The 24,930-nt window shown below is 43.2% G+C and overlaps 1 protein-coding gene across 3 annotated transcripts; it reads left to right on the top strand.

Annotated features, from left to right (window-relative positions):
* The first annotated feature begins 2,749 nt into the window (after positions 1 to 2,749).
* On the top strand, positions 2,750 to 23,479 carry FZD6 (frizzled class receptor 6). 3 transcript variants are annotated; one of them, XR_014942470.1, is made up of 8 exons: positions 2,750 to 2,820; positions 3,215 to 3,599; positions 13,956 to 14,152; positions 16,155 to 17,172; positions 19,050 to 19,198; positions 20,173 to 20,211; positions 20,439 to 20,867; positions 21,586 to 23,479. XR_014942470.1 is itself a non-coding variant. In XM_015856142.2 (7 exons), exons 2-7 carry the CDS (start codon positions 3,420 to 3,422, stop codon positions 21,740 to 21,742), a joined length of 2,130 nt encoding a protein of 709 aa, XP_015711628.2. In that variant the 5' UTR covers positions 2,750 to 2,820; positions 3,215 to 3,419; the 3' UTR covers positions 21,743 to 23,479. The 3 variants fall into 3 exon arrangements, 2 of the variants coding, with proteins under 2 accessions (XP_015711628.2, XP_085393213.1); XM_015856142.2 differs by lacking the exon at positions 20,173 to 20,211; XM_085537087.1 differs by lacking the exons at positions 2,750 to 2,820; positions 20,173 to 20,211 and adding an exon at positions 2,938 to 3,091.
* The last annotated feature ends 1,451 nt before the right edge of the window (positions 23,480 to 24,930 follow it).

The following is a 24,930-nucleotide window of genomic DNA, read 5'->3' as shown; positions in this document are numbered from 1 at the left end:
AGGTCAGAAAATTAATATTACATTAACTGAAATGTTAACAATATCTCCAGAGCCAGGTGAGCAGAGTACTTACACATCTGAGCAGCTGCATCCCTAATCGGTGATATGTTTGAACACACGCTTAAAACACTTAATCATACTTAAAAGAGCTTCGTTGGGTGCCAGTGAGAATGTTCACATTCCTCACTCTGGTTAGTCAAGACCTTTATATAGCCAGAAACAAACATATTTAGATTGTGGCTCTGGAATAACTTGCTCAGCTACTAGGTTCAGAGGAAGCAATATGCATTAACAGTGTGACTGAAGAAAGGGCTTATCCTTCCTCTTCTCCGCCTTTTGCGATCATGTAACAAAAACAGTGGACTTTTTAAGGGAGGAAAACAATGTTATTTAGTCAGAGGTGTGTTTTAGAGACTTAATTTATGTATGAAAATGCATTCTGATAGCAGAAGCTAAAGCATCACTTCATACAATGCTGTATTACACAGTATGACCTGCAGAGCTCACAGCTAAGGCTGCTAAACTCCTCACCATATTCTGTTTTCAGGTGCTGGTTACTTTGGCAGACTGGCCTGGTTTTATTGAAAGGGTGCTTGGGTCAGCAAAATGTCTTATTAAGGTATCATGAAAATAATATAATACATGCTGTTTTTCCTATATTAAAATCATAACGAAAGCTTTTCTGAGGAGCTGCCAACTCGATGCACTGGGAAGCAGAGATCATTCACTTCATACTGATTGTCCTATGCCATTTTGTTCTTGTTTCCAGGAAAATGCCTCCAGATTTAGTCAATGAAATCAAGAATGAAGGAGAAGTCAGTAGAAACTTGCTCGAGTCTGACTCTGCACTGAGCTGGGAAACATCTGTCTTAGGGCATCTTCTGCAGAACCTGAGTGGGAACTCCTGCACTCTCCCAATGCTCTCATTGCCAGACTGGCTGCATATGTGGCCTCAGCACTCACAAAAAGAAAAACGCAATGTTTCTCAAACGAGAAGGTGCTACTGAGAGACAGTAGGGCAGAAGCCAGCTGGAGGATGAGAACTGGAACGACAACAGAGGGTAATGTAGGTCTTTGTAGGCTGGAGCACATTAACTTCCACATCTTGTACATAACAAGATTTCATTAACACCATCTGCAAAACCTGCTGGGGAAATGTTAACTCACCTCCCCACTCAGTTCCTTGTTTGTATAGCAAATTGAATTCCATTACTGCTATCAAGTTACTCCATTTGCTCAAATGACTGAGCTATGTGGATTGGATGCGGGTAGCTATCAGCCTTCTTGTTACTCACACAGGTGCCAAGATGGTTTTACATAGGGGAATTCAGTGAGGTTTTGCGTGTATTTTGATAGGAAGTTATGTACAGAAAATCTGCACAAAGAGAGAGATTTTGTGGTCCTCTGAATACAGCCATCATTGAATGGCTTAGGTTAGAAGAGATCCCAGTTCCAACCCCCACCCCAGGCATGGGCAGGGCTGCCACCCACCGGATCAGGCTGCTCAGGGCTCCATATAACCTGCCTTTGAATGTATCCAGAGCTGGGGCACCTATAGCTTCTCTGGGCAGCCTGTGCCAGATTTTTTTAAACATCTAATATAAATTCCCCTTATTTAGTTTAAAACCATTCCCCTTTGTCCTATCAGTATTAGACCATGTAAAAAGTTGCTCCTTTTCTCACTTATAAGCTCCCTTCCTGTATTAAAAGATTACAGTGAGGTCTCCCTGGGATCTTCTATTGAAGAAGCTTGCAGTTTCTCTAGTGTGCAGCTTCACACTCTCCACCACGCACAGATGGATAGATGGACGACCTTGATGCTGGGTAAGCACACCTGACTCTGCACAGACTATCCTGCAGCACAGCAGCAGGGATGCAGCACTGCCTGAACGGCTGCAGACCATTTCTGAGGCTGGTTTGCATGTCTCGGCATCTGGTGGTTCCTGTTCCTGCAGTGCAGAGTGAGTCAGGCAGCTGCACACCTGTCTGAGACCTGAGGAGGCTTCATGCAGTGGATCATGGCTGCCTCCCTGTAGCAGAGGCCTGGCTGTTGATCTGATGGGGCTCAGACATAACAGAATATGTGGTGGGAGTGCAATTCATGGAGCCCTGAGCTCAGCCTCTGGAAGGCAGCTTCACAATGAATGCCAGAGCCAGGTGCTCCTCTGTCTGAATATTATTGTCTTTTTTTCCTGCATCACAGCACTGCTGTTTCTTGGCAGATACCTCCTATAAATACCCTTTCATTCATGACTTCTCATGTCTAGCCTTACCGCCATCCAACTAGTGCCTGTGCTGGTCCTGGTGCTTTGAATGAGTGTTGTGTAGGTGCCATGCTCACAGAGACAGGCTGTCAGACCCCGACAGAGCACTCAGTGTCAGCAGGGCTCAGCACAGCGCTTGGGAACAGAGCTGACAGGAGGGACAAGTCTACTTCTTAACACCTGAAATTCTCAAAGTCATGGTTACACAACGCAATAAGCCTTGTCAGGGAAACACAACTACCAGATATCATAGAGAAGGGACTTTTCACTCTATTTGTGCGAGTGCTTCGCTGAGACCCCCTGAACTCAGGGCGGACGGTCGGATCGCTCCACAGGCGCTCACCACAGCGCAGGCAGCGACCTGAGGGGCGGGCAGCGCGGTGCCTCCTCAGGGGGAGGAGGGCGGGCGGGAGGGAGGGAAGGTGCGGCGCCGCCCCGGCCCCCGAGCCGCTCTTTCAAGTATCGCGTGAGCGGCCCCGCTGCCCGACGCCACGTCCTGCCGGTGCCGCTGGGGAGCGGCGGCCATCGAGCCGGGACGGGGCTGCGGACGGCTGAGGTGAGAGCGGGGAGCGGACGGCGGCAGCGGCACCTCGACCGGGCACCTCGACCAGGGGGGCGGTGGGAGGCGGTGGGAGGCGGGCCTCGCTATGAGGGGGCGGTGGAGGCGCGGCCCGGGCGTGGTCGGGCTGCGGCGCCGAGCGAGCGAGCCTCGGCTGCTGGCCGAGCGCTGGGCCGACTACCCGCCCAGCCCCGCGGGCACCGCTTCCCAGGGCGGGGCTGGGAACCGAACGGCGGCGCTGGGAGCGGCCCGCGCTGCCTCGGGGCAGGTGGACGGCGGGGGGAGCGGAGCGCGGGGCTGAGCTTGGCCTTCGGGGGCGGCCGGGTTGTCGGGTCTGTTCACTGCCCTGTGTCTGTTCACTGCCCTGTGTCGTCTCTTCCTGCGTTTGCAGGTTGAAAGAAAAAAGGATTTAATGAACGCGCGGCCCGTCGAAATGGGGAGACGCCGAAAGCAGCAGCAGCAGCGAGGTGTCTGATCGGCCTTCTGCCCCTGCTACCTGCAGCCTTTGGGATGAGAAGAGGAAGATGCGTGTTATGATCCTTGTGGAAAGACAGTCCGTGTAGAAGCCATGTGCTGAGCTGGGCCATCCTGACGAAATGGGGGTGCTTTTGTTCTTCGTGCATTTTAGTTTCCTTCTGACTGTCGTGCGAGGGCACAGCTTGTTCACGTGTGAACCGATCACTATTTCCAGGTGTTCAAGAATGCCTTACAATATGACTTTTTTCCCGAATATCATGGGACATTATGATCAGGACACTGCTGCACTCCAGATGGAGGTGAGTTCTAATGTTCCTTCTGTAGGTGTGTGAATATAAACACTGTGAAATAAATCCCTATTTGTCATAGGGATATAGCTGATAATAACGATATCTGTTGCGCTAAGTGACGAGGCAGATAAACTGACTAGATAGTACTTCTTTGTGACACACTGGGCTGCTTTAGAGCTGCTTGGCTGTGTGTGAGTGTATCAGGGAGCTATAGATGCACACAAACATGTATAACTCTTGGATTCTGTATTGCACTGGCAGAGGAATGAGCGTAGTGCATCAGTGTGGCTGTTCAGAGCTATTTAACAACACTGGTTGCGTGTAGCCTGTGTACCTCACAGAGCAATTCTTGATTGTTAGGGTTGTAGCTTATAGCATTGGTCCCCCTGAACTCAGCCGATAAAACAGTAATATTTCTAAGTCATTGTTACTTCTACTCTTAGTTGACATCTATGAAGGAGAGGTACCTAAACTTAGCCTGGCTTTCAACTATTTTATTGCTTATTTCACATGGTGCTGACATCTGGCTGAACACAGAAAATCCCGACTTCTCAAACTGAAAGCAGGCACTTTCCTACCAGAACTGACTGTAACATGGCTCCCTTCAGAGAATGCCACCTCGTGGAAAGGCTTTGCTAATTACAATAGCTCTAGTGGGTGAGAGCCTCTCTGGGTAAGAGGCTTGTAAAACAAGTTTAAAACCTGTTTTAGTAATGCCTTTTGGTGGTAAGATGAGGGGGAACACCTTAATACAGGTCTTGAAAAGCTTTAAGTCTTGTGTTGTGCAGGGAGAGGAAAAGAAGCAAGTTTGAAACTCAGAATTTTCTGGTGATTGATTTATTTTATTTTATTTTTTAATAGATTAGGTAGTCTTATTAAAGGCTACAATTGCTGAAGTCTTATTTGCATATTCATTACTGAGTTTGGGGAAGGAGCTTGATTCAGTTGCCAAAGCTATTCAGGATACTCAGGATTACCATTTTAGCCTCTAGCTGCCAATCCGGAAGGGCAGAGGCTTTTATCGTGTTTGTCAGCCCAGTGTAAATGGATGGGAAACTCCAGTATCAAATGCTAAGATATTTCTATGTGAGCAACTGAATTCAGCTGCAGGTCTCAGATTATTTGTGTCATTCTAAACTGAGAAGCAAGCTGTCACCTTGGACTCTGTGCGGTGCCCTCTGCAGTCATTGTTAGTCTGGAGCGTTCTCTTTCTACAGTGTCTGCCGTCTCATGTTGTTGGGCATGGTACTGGTTCTTGGCATGTCTTTGCTACAGTAGCTGGGGTAGCTTCTGTCAGTATCCACACCTTCTAGTAATACTGCTGTTAGAGCGTGCAGGCCACTGTCACCTTTTACTGTTGTCTGGGCACTTCTGAGCTGCTTGAAGCCTGTGTGTACTGACCTGCCTTCCTCTATTTGAGACTGTGCTGCCTGACTGGTTGGCCAAACAGAGGTGGCCAGACACCCGCTTTACTGGTGAAGGGGTTTGGAAGTTTCCCCCCTCCTCTCTTTGTGCAGCTTCTATTGAATGTAGCAGCAGCAGGAGTGAAGCAGTATGTTCAGTGCAGTTTGTGCTTGGGCCTGGAGAGCAGCGTGTACTAATGGATTCTGAAGGGATTATACGTGATGTTCAGTAATGGCATTGGTTACTTGTGAGCGATTGATTGCAACAGTGAGCTTCTCAGGCCTGCAGAGGTGCTGCTTTCCAGGGAAAGTGGTGTTGCAACAGAGGAGTTACTGACTTCTGGAATATGCTTTAATTTTATTTTACAACCATAAAAAAGCAGCTGGTTGGGAGATGAGGAGACTCTTAAAAACTCGGATTTTTCTGTGGTTGGTAGTCCAAACTTCATTCGTACCAAGGAAAGAATTTTAATTGTATGATGGTTAAAACATCTTTCTTTTGATCCTCAGTAGGAATGCTTAAAGGCTTTGGTTTTGAATTCCATCTCTCTTTCCCCTCCCCACAACTTGTTCTCAAGGCTGGGCACGGTCTTAGAATGTAAACACAAGGTTTTGAGGTTGACACTTGCTTTAATCCCCTTACTTTATTGTAGCTGAGTTTGAGCAAGTTTCTTAGTCAAAGCAATCCCAGGATGGATGGTGATTTCTTCAATAAGTTGAAGTATTTGGTGCAGGAAGTGTTTTCTGCTGTTTCGCGTTCTGGAGAGGCTGAGGGAGCTGGGGATGTTCAGCCTGGAGAAGAGGAGGCTGAGGGGAGACCTCATTGCTCTCTATAACTTCCTGAAGGGAGGTTGTAGTGAGCTGGGGGTCGGCCTCTTCTCTTGTGTCATTAGTGATAGGACCAGAGGGAATGGTTTCAAGCTACAGCAGGGGAGATTCAGGCTGGGCATTAGGAAGTATTACTTCTCAGAAAGGGTGGTCAGGCACTGGAATGGACTGCCCAGGGAGGTGGTGGAGTCACCGACCATGGGGGTGTTCAAGGAAAGACTGGATGTTGTGTTGAGGGACATGGTTTAGTGGGAGCTATTGGTAAGAGGTGAACGGTTGGACTGGATGGTCTTTTAGGTCTTTTCTAACCTTGGTGATTCTGTGATTAAAGGGGATGACACTCCATCTGAGTGTGAAGTTACCTGTCCAAAACTTCACATTTCTCTGTCGTACTTGTAAGGCTCAACAGGGGTGCTCTCCAGTAGGGATTATTTTATAGTTGGAAGAGCTGTGACTTCCAACTGCTGGAACACAAAAACTTCCGTAGAGTTCTTTCTGGATGTTAAATGGGTGTTTTTAGGGCTGGTGTCCTCCCTGCATGAGGGGATGATGTGGAGATAGTCTCAGGTGGTAGAATTCCTTTTGGAAATCAGCTGGATCACCATGGAGTCAACCAATTAGTGGTACAATATTTCTGCCTCATGTGTTGACTATTCCAGTTGATGTGCTCTAACTCAGAACACTGAACTAATGAAAGCGGACTCTGTTAATGCACTTCTTAGTTAATGATGGACTGAGATACTGAAGAGCCAGAGTTTTTCTTCTGAGGAAACAGGTGGGTATGGTTGTAATGAAGCAGACGTTCTGCTGCTCTTCTATAGTTGGAACTCCCTCTCGTGGTGCTCCTCAAAAACAGGCCACTTCTAATTTCCATGTAATTGCTTCAGCTATCTTGGAGTTGATGTCAGCACAAAGTATTTCTCCATCAGAACATAGAATGTAAATTTGCAATGATTTTTGTACAGAGCTCTCAATCTGTTGCGATAGAACCATGTATTTGTGTTGAGTTCAGTGGAGCTGAATGCAGCAGTGGCAGAAACTGAGAACTAGAGTCAGTTCATCTACCAACATTGTCCTGAACTGGATTAAGAAGTACTTTCCAAAGTCTGATACCAGAATTCTGTAGTTTTATACTTTAAATTCAGTGAGTTTTATTTTATTTTTTTATATGATCTCCTAACTTGTCTTCTATAAGTATAAATTTGCAATTCATTCAGTATGAAGATGTGTGGGAGAACTGGAAACGTGTTGTCTAGCAATCTTAAATAGTATGTATATTCTGATTTCTATAGCATACACACACCAGGAGGATCAATAAGATCAAGTTTCCAAGCTTGTGTAGGTTGGGAGTATTAGAGAATCAATTGCACAAATCCATATCACTGTACAACACTCAGATTCAATGAGTGCTCCTTGCTTTGGTGCTCTCTGCTCTTGCTCTCAGGCGTTTCCATGAAGCTGTCATTAGTTCTTACAGTAGTGAGTTGAGCTCCTGAAGATACTTGTCCTTTCCGCAGTGCCCTGTGTGATGCTGACACATAACTATGAGCTCTTGTGGTCTCTGGACCTCACTGTGCTGTTTGCTCCTTCAATTGCCCTTTTCCATGTTCACATGCTTAAGGGTGGTTGCTGGCTAAAAAAGCCTTGTAGGTGTAGGGTAATGGGCTCGGTCCTGTGGCTGCAGCCTGGTTCAGGAAGGTATCTGTGAATGAACAGATTGTTGCAAGCCCCTCTGATCATCACGCCCTTCTTCTGAAGAGACCACCATGGTTTTTAGGTTTTTTAGGTGTCTTCCTACAACTGGGAGATGCTGTTTGTGTACTGTGCTGCAGGAGTCATGAGGCTGTGCAGAGCATGCGTCCTTGCTGCGTGCAGGGTGGAAGTGGAATCTGTTTGGTTTTCCAGTTATGGAATGGTTGTGATGTTCAGGATGACATGACAAGCTGGTTACTTTGTCTCCCCTGCTGTTGGCCTTTTTGGACCTTTTCTGTGTATCGTATGCAGCTGCAGTTGCCTCAGTCATAGCAGCAAATTACTTGCTGGAGCACAAGATATGGAGCAGATGGATGCCTGCATGCTTCTCCTGAACTGCATAGCAGAGATAAGTGGAGACTTGATTACTTTCTTCTTAGCTATTAAAAGAAGAAGGGAAGGTGTGCAGGGGAGGATGAGGGCTGTGTGAGCCACTGCTGTGATTAAACAAGAATTGCAGAGTTTCAGAGGTACAGGGGACAGGTCTAGCAGTCAGTCTGCAAGGCAGAAGGGCTGTCCTCTTCCCGAGGATGTTTGTAATCATCTTTTATCCTAATTTTTTTCCTGTCTAGACCAACTTATTTCAGAGAATAACCACATCCTTCCAAGACTGTCCTGGTCTGTATTCACAAATGGGTCTACACAACCAGATTGCTTCAGTGGCAGTGAATATTGCTGCATTCCTGTTCACAAAGCACTCAGTGACCAAGCTCTCCACATGCTTTTCCTGCCTGTAGAAATTAAAAGCAGCTGTTCAAAGAGAGCCCGAAGCCACTGGGTATCATGTTGGCCTAGCAATACTCTGTGACCAAGACTCTTTGTCTTGTCTCCTTACTGCTTTATGCTTGCTAGGGTTAGAATTAGAGAAGGTCTTTATGGAAATTACCACATATGTTGTGTGTCTGAAAAAACCTATGTTTCTTTACCAGTTTGACAGCACAATGGCACGGGAGCAGTTCTGGACCTTCCACAACCCTTGGTGAGGTTGTCAGTGATTGTTCTGTCTGGTTTGCCACTGCAGCTGCTGGGATGGTGGCCCAGGGTGTGGGCTGCCTGCTGCAGCTGAGGAAAGAGATGTCTGGACAAAGGGATAAAAGGAAAGGGTACCATCACACATGCCCCTTGTGAAGAGGAAGCTGCATCTATCTCCTTTTCTGTAGCAGCTATGACAGAGGAAGAAAAATTATCAAATCATAGAATTACCCAGGTTGGAAAAGACCTTGAAGATCATCATGTCCAACCGCTGCCTAACCAGTACCCTAACTCTAAAAACCCTACACTAAATCATATCCCTGAGTACCACATCCAAACAGCTCTTAAACACAACTAGGGATGGCGATTCAACCACCTCCCTGGGGAGCCTATGTATGTATGTCTTTGACTTCCTTTGAGGTTACAGAATAAAAACAGCGCATATGAAGTGTTGCTTTTTTCTTGCAAGATTTTATATAGCTATTTTTGATTAAATAGCTTTTTTCTGTTGTGCAGATGACCTGCTCTTTTGAGGTATCTGCTGCATGTTGTGTTTTCAAAATTAAGTGAAGATAATTACAGAAATGAATTTAGCCTGCAATGATCTTCCCAGAAGCAGTGATGTGACAGAAAATCACTCTTATCGCCATTTACAGGAGGTGGTGATTGCTGAGTCTGTAACAAGTTCATGACATGGTCAAAGCTTCCCGAACACAAACAAAGCAACGCAGCTGCCTGGTTTTCCATTGTTCTTCTCAACTCTGTGGCTCAGACCTCAGATCGTTGTGTCTAGTGCTGTGTCTGGTTTGTGTTGACCTGTGCTTTGAGGCTTCATTCAAAGGATCCTCCTGCCTGTTGGCCTGCGTGCAAGTCAGGAGTGACTTGCGTGGATTTTCAAGACGCTAAGCTCATCTTTTTGAAGTTGAATAAAGCACTTGATTCAGCAGCTGTGTGAAAATCATTAAAAGTACTAATCCCTGTAAACCTTCCCTAATCCATTCACTTAGCTGTGTTGTAACAGATGACCTAAGTCTGGCATGCACAAGTCAGATGACTGGACTGAGTTGTTAAATTTCAAGCCCATCAAGTTGCATTTACCTCCCTTGCTACCTGCAGTTCTTTCTGTCTTCTGTGGTTTTATTTCCAGTAGGTCATACACTGGGGCACTGGCCCATGAGATGAGCTTTTTCTTGTTTCTATGCCACATGGGCAAGAAATCAAATAGTGATTACTTCTCATTTTATTGGGAGGCTGAGAGCTGCAATTTATCATTCCCAGTTAGCATGAGAACTATCATTGCAAGCCAGACTTTCCAAGTCATGCATAGTGTCTTTGCTCCCCACCTAATCAACAGAATGGCAAGCCCAGATGTGCTTGCAGTGGAAAAACCTGATGCACTCCAACAGCATGGATCCTTGCAGAGAGCTCTCAGGTCTAATAGGCTTTGAGCCCTGGGAAATTAGTGTGCTTGCAGCTCTGCTGTACTTCCTGCTGTTCCAGCAGGGCTCTGCAGGGACAACCAGCTCCCAGTGGGTGCAAAAACAGCTTTGACCTGTTGGGTCTAAGTAGCTGAGGTTCAGTGTCTGTGCAGTTATGCCATATAACTGCGTTCCTTGGGTGGACTGAGAGCTGGCTGGACTTATGCAGAACTGAGCAAGATGCCTTTACATCTGTAGAACTATCTGCATTGTCATTAGATGATCCCTTGGTGGCAAGAGGCATTGAATGGATTAGCGTGGTTTAGGTTTAGAGGAGGGAAGGTAACTGCTTTGCAGGAGAAGAGAAGGCTGAGTCTTCTGCACTAGGCGATGTGACAGGTAAAGCTGTAACTTTAGGCCTTAATTTTATGGCACAGGAAAGTATCTTGTTTTCTGATGGCTATCTGTCAGGTGATTATTAATATACTTAAGAATCCTGTTCTGTTGAGTATTTACTTTTGATAGTGAGTGTACCACTGGTGAGCAGCCTCTTTTTGTTCTTTTTTGACTGCTTAAATGACAATTTTATAGATTGGTAAAGGAACGGGGCGTGGATTCTAAGGCAGTTTTTATTCAGTAATGTACTCAGAGCATGGAATTAGTTGCCTGGTTTTGGAGAGTCATAAAATCTGATGATGCCTGCTGCTCTGAAGCATCTTCTTCTAGTTGTGAGGTTCACTGTTGCCTAAATACTGTGACGGTCATTCTTGGCTGTGTTTCTGTGGAAACACATAGGAAAACTATTGGGTGGACTTAGTCAAATGTTTGAGATGCTTTCTGTGGTCTGCCTGGAACTGTTTTACAGTGGTCTGCTGCAAATATGAATTTGGTCTGACTTTGGAACCAGAGCAGTAACTACTTCTGCTCCAACTCCCCCCACATGAGCTTTATCTTTTGCTACACTGCCTGCTATTAGCTGTTCTACTGGTAACCTTATGAACTGAGTCCTGTTAAAAAGTAATAGATAATTTGCTCCTTCAACACATGGCAAATACATTAAGGGGTTCAGATTATTTTGAGGTTTTTCTTCTACCAGAGCCCAGATGTAAGGAAGGGCTCACTTACTTAATGTAGACTTCAGATGTTTGAGGGCTCACAGTGTACTTTCCATGTAGTGTATACGGAGATAAAACTGTATGTAATTGAAAGCGTTGTGTAAGCAGTTGAGCAGTGCTCAGGGTATCTTTCATGTTTGTTTTGGATTATAAATACCAGAAGCTACAATATATGTAATTTATGTCAAGCTGTAATTTAGGTTAGAACCATAAAATGCAGTGAATTCTGCCATTTTGGTAAGTACTAGAACTTCGTTTCATAGTATCTTAGTGAGGTGTAATAACTGTTCTTATTGAATCTAATCTTTGTTACAGTTTATGTGTAGGAGTGGATGTATCTTTTATCTTGTACTTCAGAAATACTCAAAGAGAAAAGAAGCTGCACAAGCTGCAGAAAGTAATACTTTAAAAGTCAAATGTATGCTTTCAACAATGTTTTTGTCTCTGCCAAATCAATACAACTTAATGATCACTGAATCACAGAATTGTAGGGGTTGGAAGGGACCTCTAGAGATCATCGAGTCCAACCCCCCTGCCAAAGCAGGCTCCCTACACCATGTCACACAGGTAGGCGTCCAGGCGGGTCTTGAATATCTCCAGAGAAGGAGACTCCACCACCTCCCTGGGCAGCCTGTTCCAGTGCCCCATCACCCTCACTGTAACGAAGTTCTTATGCACATTCCTGCGGAACTTCCTATGCTGTACTTTCATCCCATTACCCCTAGTCCTATCCCCACACAATGATGCTCTGGGGAGACCAGGTTTCAAAGTAAAAGAAGGGAGATTTAGACTGGATATAATGAAAAACCTTTTTATAATAAGGATAGCAAAGCACTGGGACAGATTCTCCATATATGTTTCACTCCTCTTAACTGAAATAGATAGTGACTATAGAAGTGTCTAAGGACACTGAAGGTAGTATTGATATGCCTCTTACCAATGGGGATGTTGCATCCCTTGGTTGTCTGACCCTGCTCACTATCTACAGTGGTTGCCTGTTTGCTTCATGGGGTTCACTGCACATGATTTTACACTGGGAGGTTTCTGTATGGGGAGACTGCATGGGGAGCATTTCAGTCTTTATCTTTCCTCTGCTGTTGCTTTGAGGCAGTTACAGACTACATCGTCTTTGGCTTTACCATGTTTCTGCTAGCTATTAAGTGATGTGGTTTTTGTTTTGGTATTCTGCTAGCGTATTTTAGTTTGCCTTGTATTTACTGGATTTTCCGGGAAGATAAGAGTTCCTATTTCAGGACTTAAGTTGGCTTGGTGAGGCTCCATTCCTGGTTTTCAGACAACTCAGTTCCACTGTTTTGGCACTGCCACTGGCAGGTCTGCAAGCTTTCATCTGTCCTTTGTGTGACTTGGCAGTTGCTGCTATAGGCACATGCTTTGCTTTCCTGAAAGAGCCCATGGCTGTGCCAGCTTTGTGTCCTGATCTTCCTGGAGGAGAGCGGAGGACTGTGATTGCATTCTTTATGGTGAGGGTGACGGAGCACTGGAACAGGCTGCCCAGGGAGGTGGTGGAGTCTCCTTCTCTGGAGATATTCAAGACCCGCCTGGACGCCTACCTGTGTGATGTGGTGTAGGGAGCCTGCTTTGGCAGGGGGGTTGGACTCTGATCTCTAGAGGTCTCTTCCAACCCCTACAATTCTGTGATTCTGTGATTCTCAACAGCTTTGTGTGGCCGTGGGTTGAATTTCAGACATGGATGCCCAAGGCAACAACGTGGATATGTGGGCAAGTTACCCAACAAACCACTTATATGAAAAAAGCTCAAAGTTGGGTCGCCCACGTGTCAGATATTGCAGCCTTGAAGCAAGCAGTTCTTTAAGGGAACTCTTGGTCTTGGTTTGAACCTTTTTGTGTACACGCTGTCCAGCAGGAGGGTTTGAGGAGATCCTGCTTTCGTGGTCTGGGAAATGCAGACCTATTATTTTCTATAATGCAACATTTCCAAATTGACTGGCTGGACACAAAGCCTGCATTCAAAGATATGTAATTGAAAACAGAGTTTCCAGGGCTGCTTTCTACCTCTTTTGTTGTTCTGGAATGATAAAAAAGGGCATTTTATGAAAATCTGTTTTTTACACATCTTTTTCACTTGTGCTTGGGGCAAAGATGCTGTGGGGTTTTATTTGCTTTTGTTTTTAAGATTTTTTTTACAGGGTTCTTTGTTTGAAGGAATTTATTGCTGATAAAATCTATTGGAGTTCTTTAGACCCAATACATCTGAGGAAAGGGGCTGGTTCAGCCAGTGTATTGTCCTTCCTTTTCCAGAAAGGCTTTGACGTGGCTGTTTGTGAAGGTTGTTCAGGGAACTGCGATCAAGTGGCTGGAAAAGGAAAGGGTTAGATCCTTTCTAGGAATAAAGGGGATCTGTCAGTGTCTTCTAACCATGATCGTGGTGATATAACCTGCAGTTCATAGAATGCCCTGGGCCCTTGCTTGTTGTCTGCTCGGTGCTGGCAGTAACTTGCTAAAGGCAAGATGGTGGAATCCATGCTGTGTTTTCACAACATGTGTACCTTTAAATATCTCAGGCCAGTTATTTTGAAGCTAATAAAGGGACATAGGAACCTGGGCTTTGATTACTTTCAGTTTTCTGATGCTAATAAGAAAAATCAGGTTTCAGTAGTTGCAGATGAGCTGTGATCCTGGGGTAAGGGCTGCAGTAAAAGAGCTGTTGTGGCCCAGGAGTCTGGTTCCTCAGCACTCTAAGCTACCAGGTTTGACCCTTCCTCAACTGCTGAATGGTACTCTCTAGCTTTTCAAATATCCAAAGGAGCAAGCATGAATCCTAGTAGTGACAAGTGGTATTATTGACGTGAATTGTGTCTTTGAAATGACTAACCAAAGCCTTTTTCTTTCCCGAAGCCTTTTCTTACTCTCATGAATCTTCACTGTTCACCAGACGTCCATACATTTCTGTGCAAAGCCTTTGTTCCTGCCTGCCTGGAGCAAGTTCACGTGATTCACCCTTGTCGTAACCTCTGTGAGAAGGTGTATTCTGACTGCAAGCAACTGATTGACACGTTTGGAATCACGTGGCCTGAAGAGCTGGAGTGTAGCAGGTGTGGTATTTGTTCACATGATAAGCGATGGAGGTGATGATTTTCAGATGTAGTGTAGTTGGCCCAGACTGAGTTGAAGTATTAAATAGTAGAAGCTGTACCTTTGTCCTAACCATTTGTGTGTGAAAATTCATCCTTGTTTTACTTTTCCCATACTGTATGGCAAAGGTCTCACTTCCAATTATGACAGCTTTTTTTTTCTCTCAGTTGTTCAGGTCTTTTTTTCTTGGAGACAAGGCAGCTCTTATACTACACTGAGATTCTGACCTTCACTTGGAGGTATCCATGAAAGTGTAAGGCCAGATATTCTGTACAAGCAGTGCAGGAAAGCAGCAGGGAGTGGAAACTTAAATCATGTTTCTGACCCCCATGCAGTTACTAATCCATGCTGGTGGTGAGGCAGAGCTGGGACAGTAGTCCTCTGCCATGATCCTTGATAGATGTCAGTATTGGAATGAATGCGATAGATGGCATTACCTCTATTTCCCATTTGTCTGTGGGGGGAAAAAATGGATAGATCTGAGATTGAGGTCTGGGAATGCATCAGCTTTTTCTCACCTAGTATGAGCTTTTGTCTAATGATAATGCCACTATGTTTGGAAATTACCTTCCAGAATTTTGTTTGAAAATTCAGGAAAATTTCAAATAATTCTTCAAATTCCTTTTTTTTCCTTCTTTTTCCTTTTTTTTTTTTCCCCAGCGGTCATTACAGCTGTATATTATTATATTACTGCTGCTGATTACTGAAAGTGTTCTTCCTTTGTTTATGTGAGAAGTGCTGTCTGCCCAGCAGGCTGTATAGGGAAGTCCATGTAATAGTGTGTGTTGTCCTGAGAACAACAGAGATAATATTATTGGGGCCTGTGGAGGAGCAGCTGGCTTGAGGATGGGCCTCAAATTCAACTGCAGTTCTGACATTCACACTCTTGTATCCTTACAGACACAAATAATACCTTCTAAGATATGTGTTAAGAGTTTTTGCTGCTGTGATGCATAGTGATCTGACCGATGTTTATTGAAACAGCTTGCTACAGAATCAGTTTTCTCAGTTATTATCTTGGCTTTGTTTGTACAGCGTGATAATGCAGAGGAAACAATAAGAATGGGTTTCTTAGCTCAAGCTGAGCTTCCAAATTAATTATGTGGAGAAATATTTTTACATTTAAGGTCTGTACACAGTGACATTAGACAACATTTTGAGTAACAGAATCTCACTTCAGAAGCTGAAATGCAAAAATCGTTATTTTTAATTAGGTAAACTTGGAATGCAGATGGGCATCAATTCCTTTTTGAGTACATGCTTACCTGAGTTATAATTAAACAATCTTGTGTGAACATCTGGCCAACACCACTAATCCTGTATTAATGGTATTTTAAAGTTCATATTTTTTCAGTGAAGCCTGTAAGCAGTTGAGTCCTGAGCCATCTCTAACAGAACATCATGGAGCTAGAAGATAGTTGCAGAAGCAGACAGCTTTTTTGCAGTGCTTCTGTTTTTTGCTGTTTGTCTTTCTCAGGTAGTTCTGTTGCTGTAAACAGTGATTGTTGTAACACAAAATCATCACCATCATATGGCAGTCATCAGTTAAATCAAGTTACTATGAGCCTTCATTCTTTGTCCTTTGGTTTGAAGCTTGTGTTTTGACAGATTATTACTGTGTCTCTCCAACAGTCTATTATTACCCAGATAAAATCTTTACCATAAATATTCTCAGTACACACATGTAAAATTTTGGTGTGGATTGAGACTGTAAAAGAACAGTTGCAATATGAGTAAATTGTGTTATAAGCAGTAAAACAGAACAATGTTTAAGTAGCTGTGTTTGAGCCTTCTAGACTGACAAAATGTCTTGTCTGATTTTTGATCTGTTGATACTCATATAATGCACATTTTGCATTATGTATAAAGCTTAACAGTGTTTGGAATCAGACTTTTCCTATTAGTAAGAAATAACTGTAGTTGATAATGAAAGATATTAATATTTTTGCTGTTTTTTTCTAGACTAGCTGATTGTGACGAGACTGCTCCTGCCACTGCTCCTGTAACCACGGATGCTCATGGAACTCAGAAGACCCCAGGGCAGACACGAAGGGATTATGGATTCTGGTGCCCACGACACCTACATACTTCCAATGGACAAGGCTACAAATTTCTGGGCATCGATCAGTGTGCACCACCGTGTCCCAATATGTACTTCAAGAATTATGAATTGGATGTTGCAAAAAGCTTCATTGGAATAGTTTCAATCTTTTGTCTTTGTGCTACGCTTTTCACATTCCTTACTTTTCTGATTGATGTCAAAAGGTTTAGGTACCCAGAGAGGCCGATCATCTATTACTCCGTCTGTTACAGCATAGTGTCTCTAATGTACTTTATTGGATTTCTTCTTGGGAATAGAACTGCCTGTAACAAGGCAGATGATAAGCTAGAAATTGGGGAAACAGTTGTTCTCGGCTCCCAGAACAAAGCCTGCACGGTCCTTTTCATGGTTTTGTACTTTTTCACCATGGCAGGAACCATCTGGTGGGTGATTCTGACAATCACTTGGTTCCTAGCAGCAGGAAGAAAATGGAGTTGTGAAGCTATTGCACAAAAGGCCATGTGGTTCCACGCAGTTGCATGGGGGATACCTGGTTTTCTAACCATTATGCTTCTTGCAATGAACAAAGTAGAAGGGGACAACATCAGTGGAGTCTGTTTTGTAGGTCTCTATGATGTGGATGCCTCTCTGTACTTTGTGCTTTTGCCATTATGCCTTTGTGTTTTTTTCGGTCTTTCTCTTCTACTAGCTGGTATTATCTCTTTAAATCACGTGCGGCAAGTCATACAGCATGATGGCAGAAACCAAGAGAAGCTAAAAAAGTTTATGATCAGGATTGGAGTTTTTAGTGGTTTATACTTAGTGCCACTTGTGGCACTTCTTGGATGTTATGTCTATGAACTGGTGAACCGGAAGATCTGGGAAACAACTTGGGTGTTTGACCACTGTGACCAGTACCATATTCCTTGTCCCTACCAGGCAAGTAGCAGTTTGCTTTGTGAATAATATTATAGACTTAATTAGCGAAAACCTTTCTGCATCACTGTATCTTGCAGTGTAGCCTAGCAAACAATTTTTGCATTAAGTAGTCAGTTCAAGAAGATGTAGCAATAAGTTGCTTTTGAAGTTCGAGTTGATGGTATCATACTTCTGCTTTGAAACTTTTGACTGAGCAAATTGATTACATTCAGCAAGTAGGTTCCAGCTCACCAACCTAAAGGGAATGTTTCCACTTCATTTCACAAATAATGCTGAGGGATTGTTTTTCACCATATCTGTTTCTCAGAGCAGTTACTCGGTTCAGTGTTTGGATGTCTGGCTCAGTATTTCAGTACGTAAGGTGAATTTTCATCAATTTCTTTTGAGGTGGAAAAGTGAGTCTTGAAAATTGAGTCTGGAATGGATTTTAAATGTTACTTGCTACCATGGGTTTAAAAATCATTTCATCTTTTTTTCTTTGAAGTGCAGAACTATAAAACACTTGAAATTACACATTTCCAATGTATTTTTTCATGATAGCTCCCAGTTACAGGCTGATATTCAGTAAACGTAGAAGAAACTTTTAAAAACAAAAATACACTTTAAATTGCAGAGATGTCCAGAAATGACTCTTAAAAAATAAACTGATTTATGGGAAAACCTTTTAAAGTAAAGCTATCCCCTATTCAGTATTCTCAGTGGATTAAATCTTTTGTAAAGATGCAGAACTCTCTGCAACTGAAAGTAATCTGTGGTTTGACTTTCTACTTAAGAACAAATAGGAAGTAGAAACCATCTCTAGGAAACTGCAAGTTTCTCACGTTATCTTTCATTTCTTTGTACATACCATCTATGTTTTTACTGCAATAAGCTGTCATCAGAGAAGAATATAAGCACAAGCATTATGGAACGGATAAGGTGTGATCCTTCCATGTTCTCAAATATCCTCTATGTCCTCCGTAATGCTCTTAACAAGTTCATTTCATCAAGTCTTAGATGGAGCTCAGTATCAGCTCAGCTAGCTTGGAATAAACAAGGTTGAAAATAAAGCTTCATTTTATCAAAAACAACCAACCAAAAAAACCCTCAAAACATTTTGTGTTTTGTATTGCTTAGTTATAACAACTTAGCATAATAAGGCATAAAGAACATGCATTCTGAGTCTGGAATTACCCTACTGGAAAGAGTAAATAGCGACAGGGAGTGTTCTATGATAACAAATCCCAATAAGGAGTAATTATTGAGATCTGTCTGTGTACTAAACAGCACATGCTAACTGTCTAGTGACTTAGAGAGGTGTGTTTGACTGTGACTTTTCTAAGCTAGATTGCAGACCACTTTATGTTGAATCGGAGCAGAACCAAATAAAAATAAATGTTAGAATAAGTATTTGATGTTACATGGCTGACTCAAATGCTAACTTTTGTTTGGCACATAAAGCAGGTAACATAAATTCCATTAGCAGTGTAGGAGCAAAAGATTGTTACAGAGCTCCTACAATCCAGTTTTGCAAATGGGTGGTTAAATCTGGCAATAACCAGAAAACAACTATGTGACTCCCTGTGGTTCTGAGGATGCTGTCTCAACCAGATCATTCACTCGTCTTTGACTCTGGAGGGGTGACTCTCCTATGTACAAACCATCTCTGAGGAACGTGGCTACAAAAACAATTACCCTTTAAATTTAGAAGAAAAATATTTCCTTCTAACTAATCTCCCCTGCACTCAGCTGTAGAGTGTGAGCAGACATGACCAGGTCTGACTTGACTGTACATGTCTCGTGTGTGTCTGCAGTATGTGCCTCAACAAAGGAGAGCATTTGTTTTTGAATCAACAAGTATGTTGTTGACTTTGTCCTGATTAAACTTTATCTTCCAGGCAAAGGCACTCGCAAGACCAGAAATATTTCTGTTTCTGATGAAATATTTGCTGACATTAATTGTTGGCATATCTCCAGTGTTCTGGGTGGGAAGTAAAAAGACCTGTTCGGAATGGGCCAATTTCTTCAATAGAAACCGCAAAAGAGAGTAAGAGCAATTTTAATTCCTGGTTTTTAAAATGTGTGTTCTAAAATATGTTGGATTTCAGACGTGGTTCTGAGGTGTAGCTCAGGCAGTCCAGATGTTGTCCTCAGACCCTTTCTTTCTTTGGAGTCTGCATATGGGCATCAGCAAGAAGTTCTGCTGAAGCCTGTGGGAGCTGTACAGACACAATGACTCTTTGACTGCATTCTCAGAAGGCAGAAAATATTTTCCTCTGATCTGCTCTCTGCATAGAGATGTGTTACCGTGGTAATGCATTGGGCAATACATCTCTGGTTTCCAGTCCAGTCAGGAAAGATAACTCTGATCGTTTAGATCCTTTCTTGTATTTCATCTCCTTCATTTGGCACAGTACTTAGCCGCTATGTTTACTGCCATGTAATAACAACATCCTCTGCTTTTCTTGGCTGCCAGGCTTGCTTGTTTGAAAATAAATTTTCATTGTGCCGTCCTTAATCAGGTTTTATTATATTGAAGTATTGCTCCTTATTTTTATTCTGAGACAGAATAATTCAGTCTTACTATTTAATTTTAGTAAATATGTATCTATGACTTTAAAGAGGTTACAAATGTCATCTCCATTTCTTACAGCTGTCATTTTGCCTTTTTATTCCCCAGTAAGTTTTTTTAGGTGATCTGTATTGCTCATAGATTATAATGTATTTTAAGTTCCTTGTATTTCTTTGAATTTCCCAAGCCAGCAGTCTTTAAGCTCCTTTTATTTTGCATCTGCATTCCATGATGGTGAGCTTATAGCTTCCTTTCCCTCTCCTCACTTTCCATTTCCTGTATAATTTTTCCTGCATTTCAGATGTTAACTGCTTTCAGCTACGAGAGCTTAAAGTAATGAAGTCAGTTTTATAATGCCCACCATTTCTTTGCTTGAACAAAGTTTGCATTACGTAGAGTTAATTTGGTAATACAGCTGCTTATGAGCTAATCCTGCTTTCCTCTCTTAGATGGCTAACCTACTGAAGGCACTGGACCTACTTGCAGAAGTAAGCAATGTAGAAATCAGCTTTATTTAATTGTTCCATGGGCATAATTACTTTGGAGCCATTACAATCAGATTTTTCTCCTCTTTTCTCATACAGTTGTTTTCCTCGTGCTCATTAACATCCAGCTCAGATTACATCCTTGGTTGCCGTTGTTGCACATTTTGGTGTACCGAGTTATGTTTCAGGTTATCCACTTAATTCAGTTCTACGTGTGTGTTTTCTTTCAGTCCAATAAGCGAGAGTCGAAGAGTACTGCAAGAATCATGTGAATTTTTCTTGAGGCACAATTCCAAAGTTAAACATAAGAAGAAGCACTACAAATCGAGTTCGCACAGATTGAAAGTAATCTCTAAGTCAATGGGAACAAGCACAGGTGGCACAACAAATCATGGAACTTCTGCAGTAGCAATCACCAGTCACGACTACCTGAGCCAAGAAACCGTTGCAGAAATTAAAACATCTCCGGAGACATCTGAGAAGGAGATGGAGGCGGACGGAGCATCAGCCCAAAAAGCTGAGGAAGGTGAAAACAGTGGAAATCAAATGTTAAGTATTTCTAAACTGACTGTGGATCAGGTGGAAAAAAGAACCAAAGCAGACAGCATGTGTGATATGAGTAGCTTGTCTGAGAGCCTGAAGAGAATTGGTGAAGGCAGGTGAGATTGCTTTACTGTTTTCTTTTTAGTACGTCTATTAATGCTATTTCTACTTCTTCTCTACGAAAAATCAATGTGCAGTTACCCCTGAGTAGCTATTAAGTACTTTAATTCCTGCAAACTTCCACTATGTATCTTCCTCTTCTCTTGTGTCATTAGTGATAGGACCAGAGGGAATTGTTTCAAGCTACGGCAGGGGAGATTCAAGCTGGACATTAGGAAGTATTACTTCTTAGAAAGGGTGGTCACGCACTGGAATGCACTGCCCAGGGAGGTGGTGGAGTCACCGACCATGGGGATGTTCAAGAAACGTTTGGATGTTGTGTTGAGGGATATGATTTAGCTGGGAAGTATTGGTAATAGTTGGACTAGATGATCTAGGTCTTTTCCAACCTTGATAATTCTGTGATTCAGCATATGGCCCATTTGATTGGGGGGTTTGGGGTTCTTTTTCCTTTTAAGTGTCAAATGCTGGAGCTTCAGCTGGTAGGATAGTAGAGCTGTTGATCCTCAAGAGATCTGATTGAAATACAGTCATTTTTAGAGAAGTCTTGGGGTGGAGAGGGAGGCTTGAAGTAACCTACAGAAGCCCCTTGTGTTCTCTGTCTAGCTTTAGATACTAGCAGTTTATTGCTAAAAGCTCTATTTTTATATATATATTTTCCAGTGTAACGCATTGTGCTTTAAAATTGCTGGTTTTATTTCTCGTTGCTGACAGGGTGACTCCCAGGAACGATTTGATTGAATCTCCTCCATTACAAAGCAGCAGCTCCCAAATAGCAGCCGTCTCCCAGTCGGGCTCCGTGTCACTGCTCGTCTACTCGGCTGCAGACAGCAGGAAGGAGCTGGACTCAGGAAACAGTTCAAACCATTGAAAGACTGACATTTTTATATGAACTCTTTCCACGTATAACACTGATGCAGATTTTGTAACACTGAAAGCAGCAGATATTCTGTGCCTTACTAAAAATCAGTCGCATCTTCTTTTGCACTTATAAAAATGTAAGTTTTGTATTGGGGACAACTGGCAATAATGTACTGTATTTATACCCATCCCGGAATAATGGAAATAGAGGTTCTATGGGACGCGGCTGGATTGCTTAGCAGTAACTTAAGGAGATGAAAGAAATATTCCCGATGCAAAGAACACTGTAAAATAAATTGCATTGAAATAATGCAGCCAAAGCACTGTTACTTTTCAAGGCGTAAGATGTCAATCTGCAGCTTTGAGATCTTACAAGTTGTTTTTTTTACTACCTATTAAACAACGTTATCATTTTAAGAGGTGCAAAAAGTTACTCTCTAAACTGTGTCATGATGTGTCTTTTATAGCACTGTTTTATGGTAGTTTTTACACTGAATCTGAAATCGAAATGATTTACCTTGTACATAGGAATGAGTTATGTCAATAACTGACTGCACAAGGCCTGCGTGTAGAGCTGCTGTTTTCTATGTATTGTACAAATGCAGTCAGGTTCCCGTGCTTCTGTCAGATGCTACTGAAGTCAGCAGTTTTGTGACGATCGGGCGGTGTTATTTAGTTGTGAGTAAAGCAGGTGCAAAACTACACCATACCCTGTACGTTTGGGCTGGGCAGGCAGCTCTGTGTCCCTCTGCAGGGACAGGGCCTGAGGTGCGCTGTGCCAAATGGGAGTGCTTCAGATCCTGGGCAGCACGGGGACAGAATCTGAAGTACACGTTGGTTGGGTGTTGGTGGTGTTTGTCACAGAGCTGCAGTGACTGTATCCTTCCCTTCTGTCTCTACGCAAGTCACTTGGTTGTTTTTAATTCTGTAGGGAAGGTACTTCCCAAGGCTTTAATGCTGTTCCTACAGAGCCTTAATTTTCTTCGCACTCCAGCAATATCATTCCTGTAACTCAGAAAGGCCTTAAAACTTCTACAGCTTCTCTTAGGGTAGAGCAGCACAAGAGCAAGTCCTGCTGATGCTGATGTGGGTGGGTTCGGTTCTTCAGCTCTTAAGAATCCTGGCTGCAGTGAACCAGAAGCTCATTGTGCTTTGTGAGAATGTTCAGCATCTTCTGTTTGATGGCCAGCAGGCAGATTGCTCTTAGTTGATGTTCTGGTTTGATTTGATGTTGCAGTTTGTGCAGCACTCGAGGTGATGCTTTGGACCGCACAGCAAAATTGCATGGCGCAAAAGTCATACAAACACTGAACAGTAAACCAAAGTTACTTGTTTCACTGATGATGCATTACAGATGGAATGTATTTACTTTTATACTGTCCTGTGCATTTTAGCATTTGTAATTTATTGCCTTAAATAGGATGTGCTATTTCTTTTGTAATTTCCCTGCTAACAATATCTAATATTCTCACTGCTGAGTGCGGTGGGAAGAGCCTGAGCAGTGTGTGGAAATGCACACCAAGTGCTCTTCTTTCCATTCTGTTTGTAAATGGGTAACTTCATACACGTGTTACTACTGTCTGTGTTAGTAATAAAACTGTTGTATAGTGAAGGCCTTGAGTTGACGTTTCTGTTAACTAGACTCGACATGTTTGTTTCTCTGCTTCTGGGGCATTTCTGCACCTGAGACACTTTGATGTATTCTGACTTAGAGCTGTATGAGGTAATAAAGCTGAAAAATAGGTAATTCATACTAAAGGCTTCTTCTTAAATGGTAAGAATAATGTTTACCGCACCATCTCCGCCATTCAATCCAGGCTGGATATCTTCTAGAAGGTGCACAATGACTGCAAGCAGTGTAATGTTACCCTTTTCTTTAATAGACAGAAGGTTAAGTATAATTCTTATAACAGCCCTGAAGAATTTGGGCAAGTTGTACCACACCTCTGTGAGCTCCCGCTTTGTGCCTCCGCAAGCAGAGCTGGATCTGTCTCTCTGATGTTCATCTATCAAACCCGCTTCTGTGCAACAACTGGATTTTGCTTCCTATTGAAAGTAGTTGAGACGCAAAGTGTAATTAAAAGATTAAAAACATGCTGAGGCATTTATATTTGGATTCCTCATTAATGCTCATTCCTGCGTTTCAACTTTGTTCTACAGAAGTAAGACCTCTATGTCAGGTCCTGCTGGTTGGACTAATGACAAACGTGCGCCATCTTGGCCCCCATGATGATTTGCCTTCATCAAGTGGCTGAGAGGTGGTTAAGTGGCTGCCCAGAGAGGTGGTGGAGCCACCGTCCATGGAGGTGTTCAAGATACGTTTAGATGTTGTACTGAGGGACAGGGCTTAGTGGGGAAATGGTGGTGGTGGGTGGACAGTTGGACTGATGATGTGATACTTCTGTTAAGTAAATATATATAACGGTGATGGTGGTGGGGTCATTAGACATGGCCACCAATGGGATCTTAACAGGAAAAGCTTTGTTCCAAGTTGGCCGAGTATGCAGGGTGAGCAAGGTATCCTTGTTTTTCTGAAGATGATAGGCATCACACTGTGTTTTGCTGTAGAAAACTGCCAGGTGATGTCCCTGAGGCAATGGTTAGTGAGCTGTCTAATTAGTTGATGGCTTAAGATAGTCAGGAGGCCACATTCTCCCCAGACATGACCATTCACATCATACCAACTGTTGGAGTACCTGCAAGTCCCAGGCAGACAGAAAGCTTAATTAATATGAGTAACAAAGAATGCAGATCCCTTCAATAGTGTTTCTATTGTGCGAAAATAGAGTATCTTATAGTAATGGTATGAGAAACTACCAGGTGGTGCTTCAAAGTGGTTCAGCTGTCCCGGCTTAGGGGGCAGACACTCACCAACTGTGCAGCCCCCATCTCACACACACACAGAGCACCATCCCCTGTGCAGGGACACGGCATTTCCATCAGCACAGACCTGACGGGTCAGTGTGGGACAGCTGTGTGCCCCCAGCCCTGAGCACACTGTAATTCCACTCCCAGCTCCATTCCTGCTCCCTGCCATTCGCACAGTCAGCTCTTCCCCGTGCCTTGTGCAGTGACCCATCAGCATGACATGGAGGTCGAGAGTCTCAGACAGTAAAATACTGAAATAAGTTACAATTCTATGCTTCTTTTTTCATCTGAAAGGCTGAGACAGGGCATTACTGAGTGTGATAATCCCAT

The sequence above is a fragment of the Coturnix japonica genome, chromosome 2, assembly GCF_054131305.1.
Source record: "Coturnix japonica strain WE chromosome 2, WE-NBRP24, whole genome shotgun sequence".
NCBI classification, from domain to species: Eukaryota; Metazoa; Chordata; class Aves; order Galliformes; family Phasianidae; genus Coturnix; species Coturnix japonica.
The sequence above is the reverse complement of the archived record's forward strand: the minus strand, read 5'-3'. Positions and strand labels throughout refer to the sequence as shown.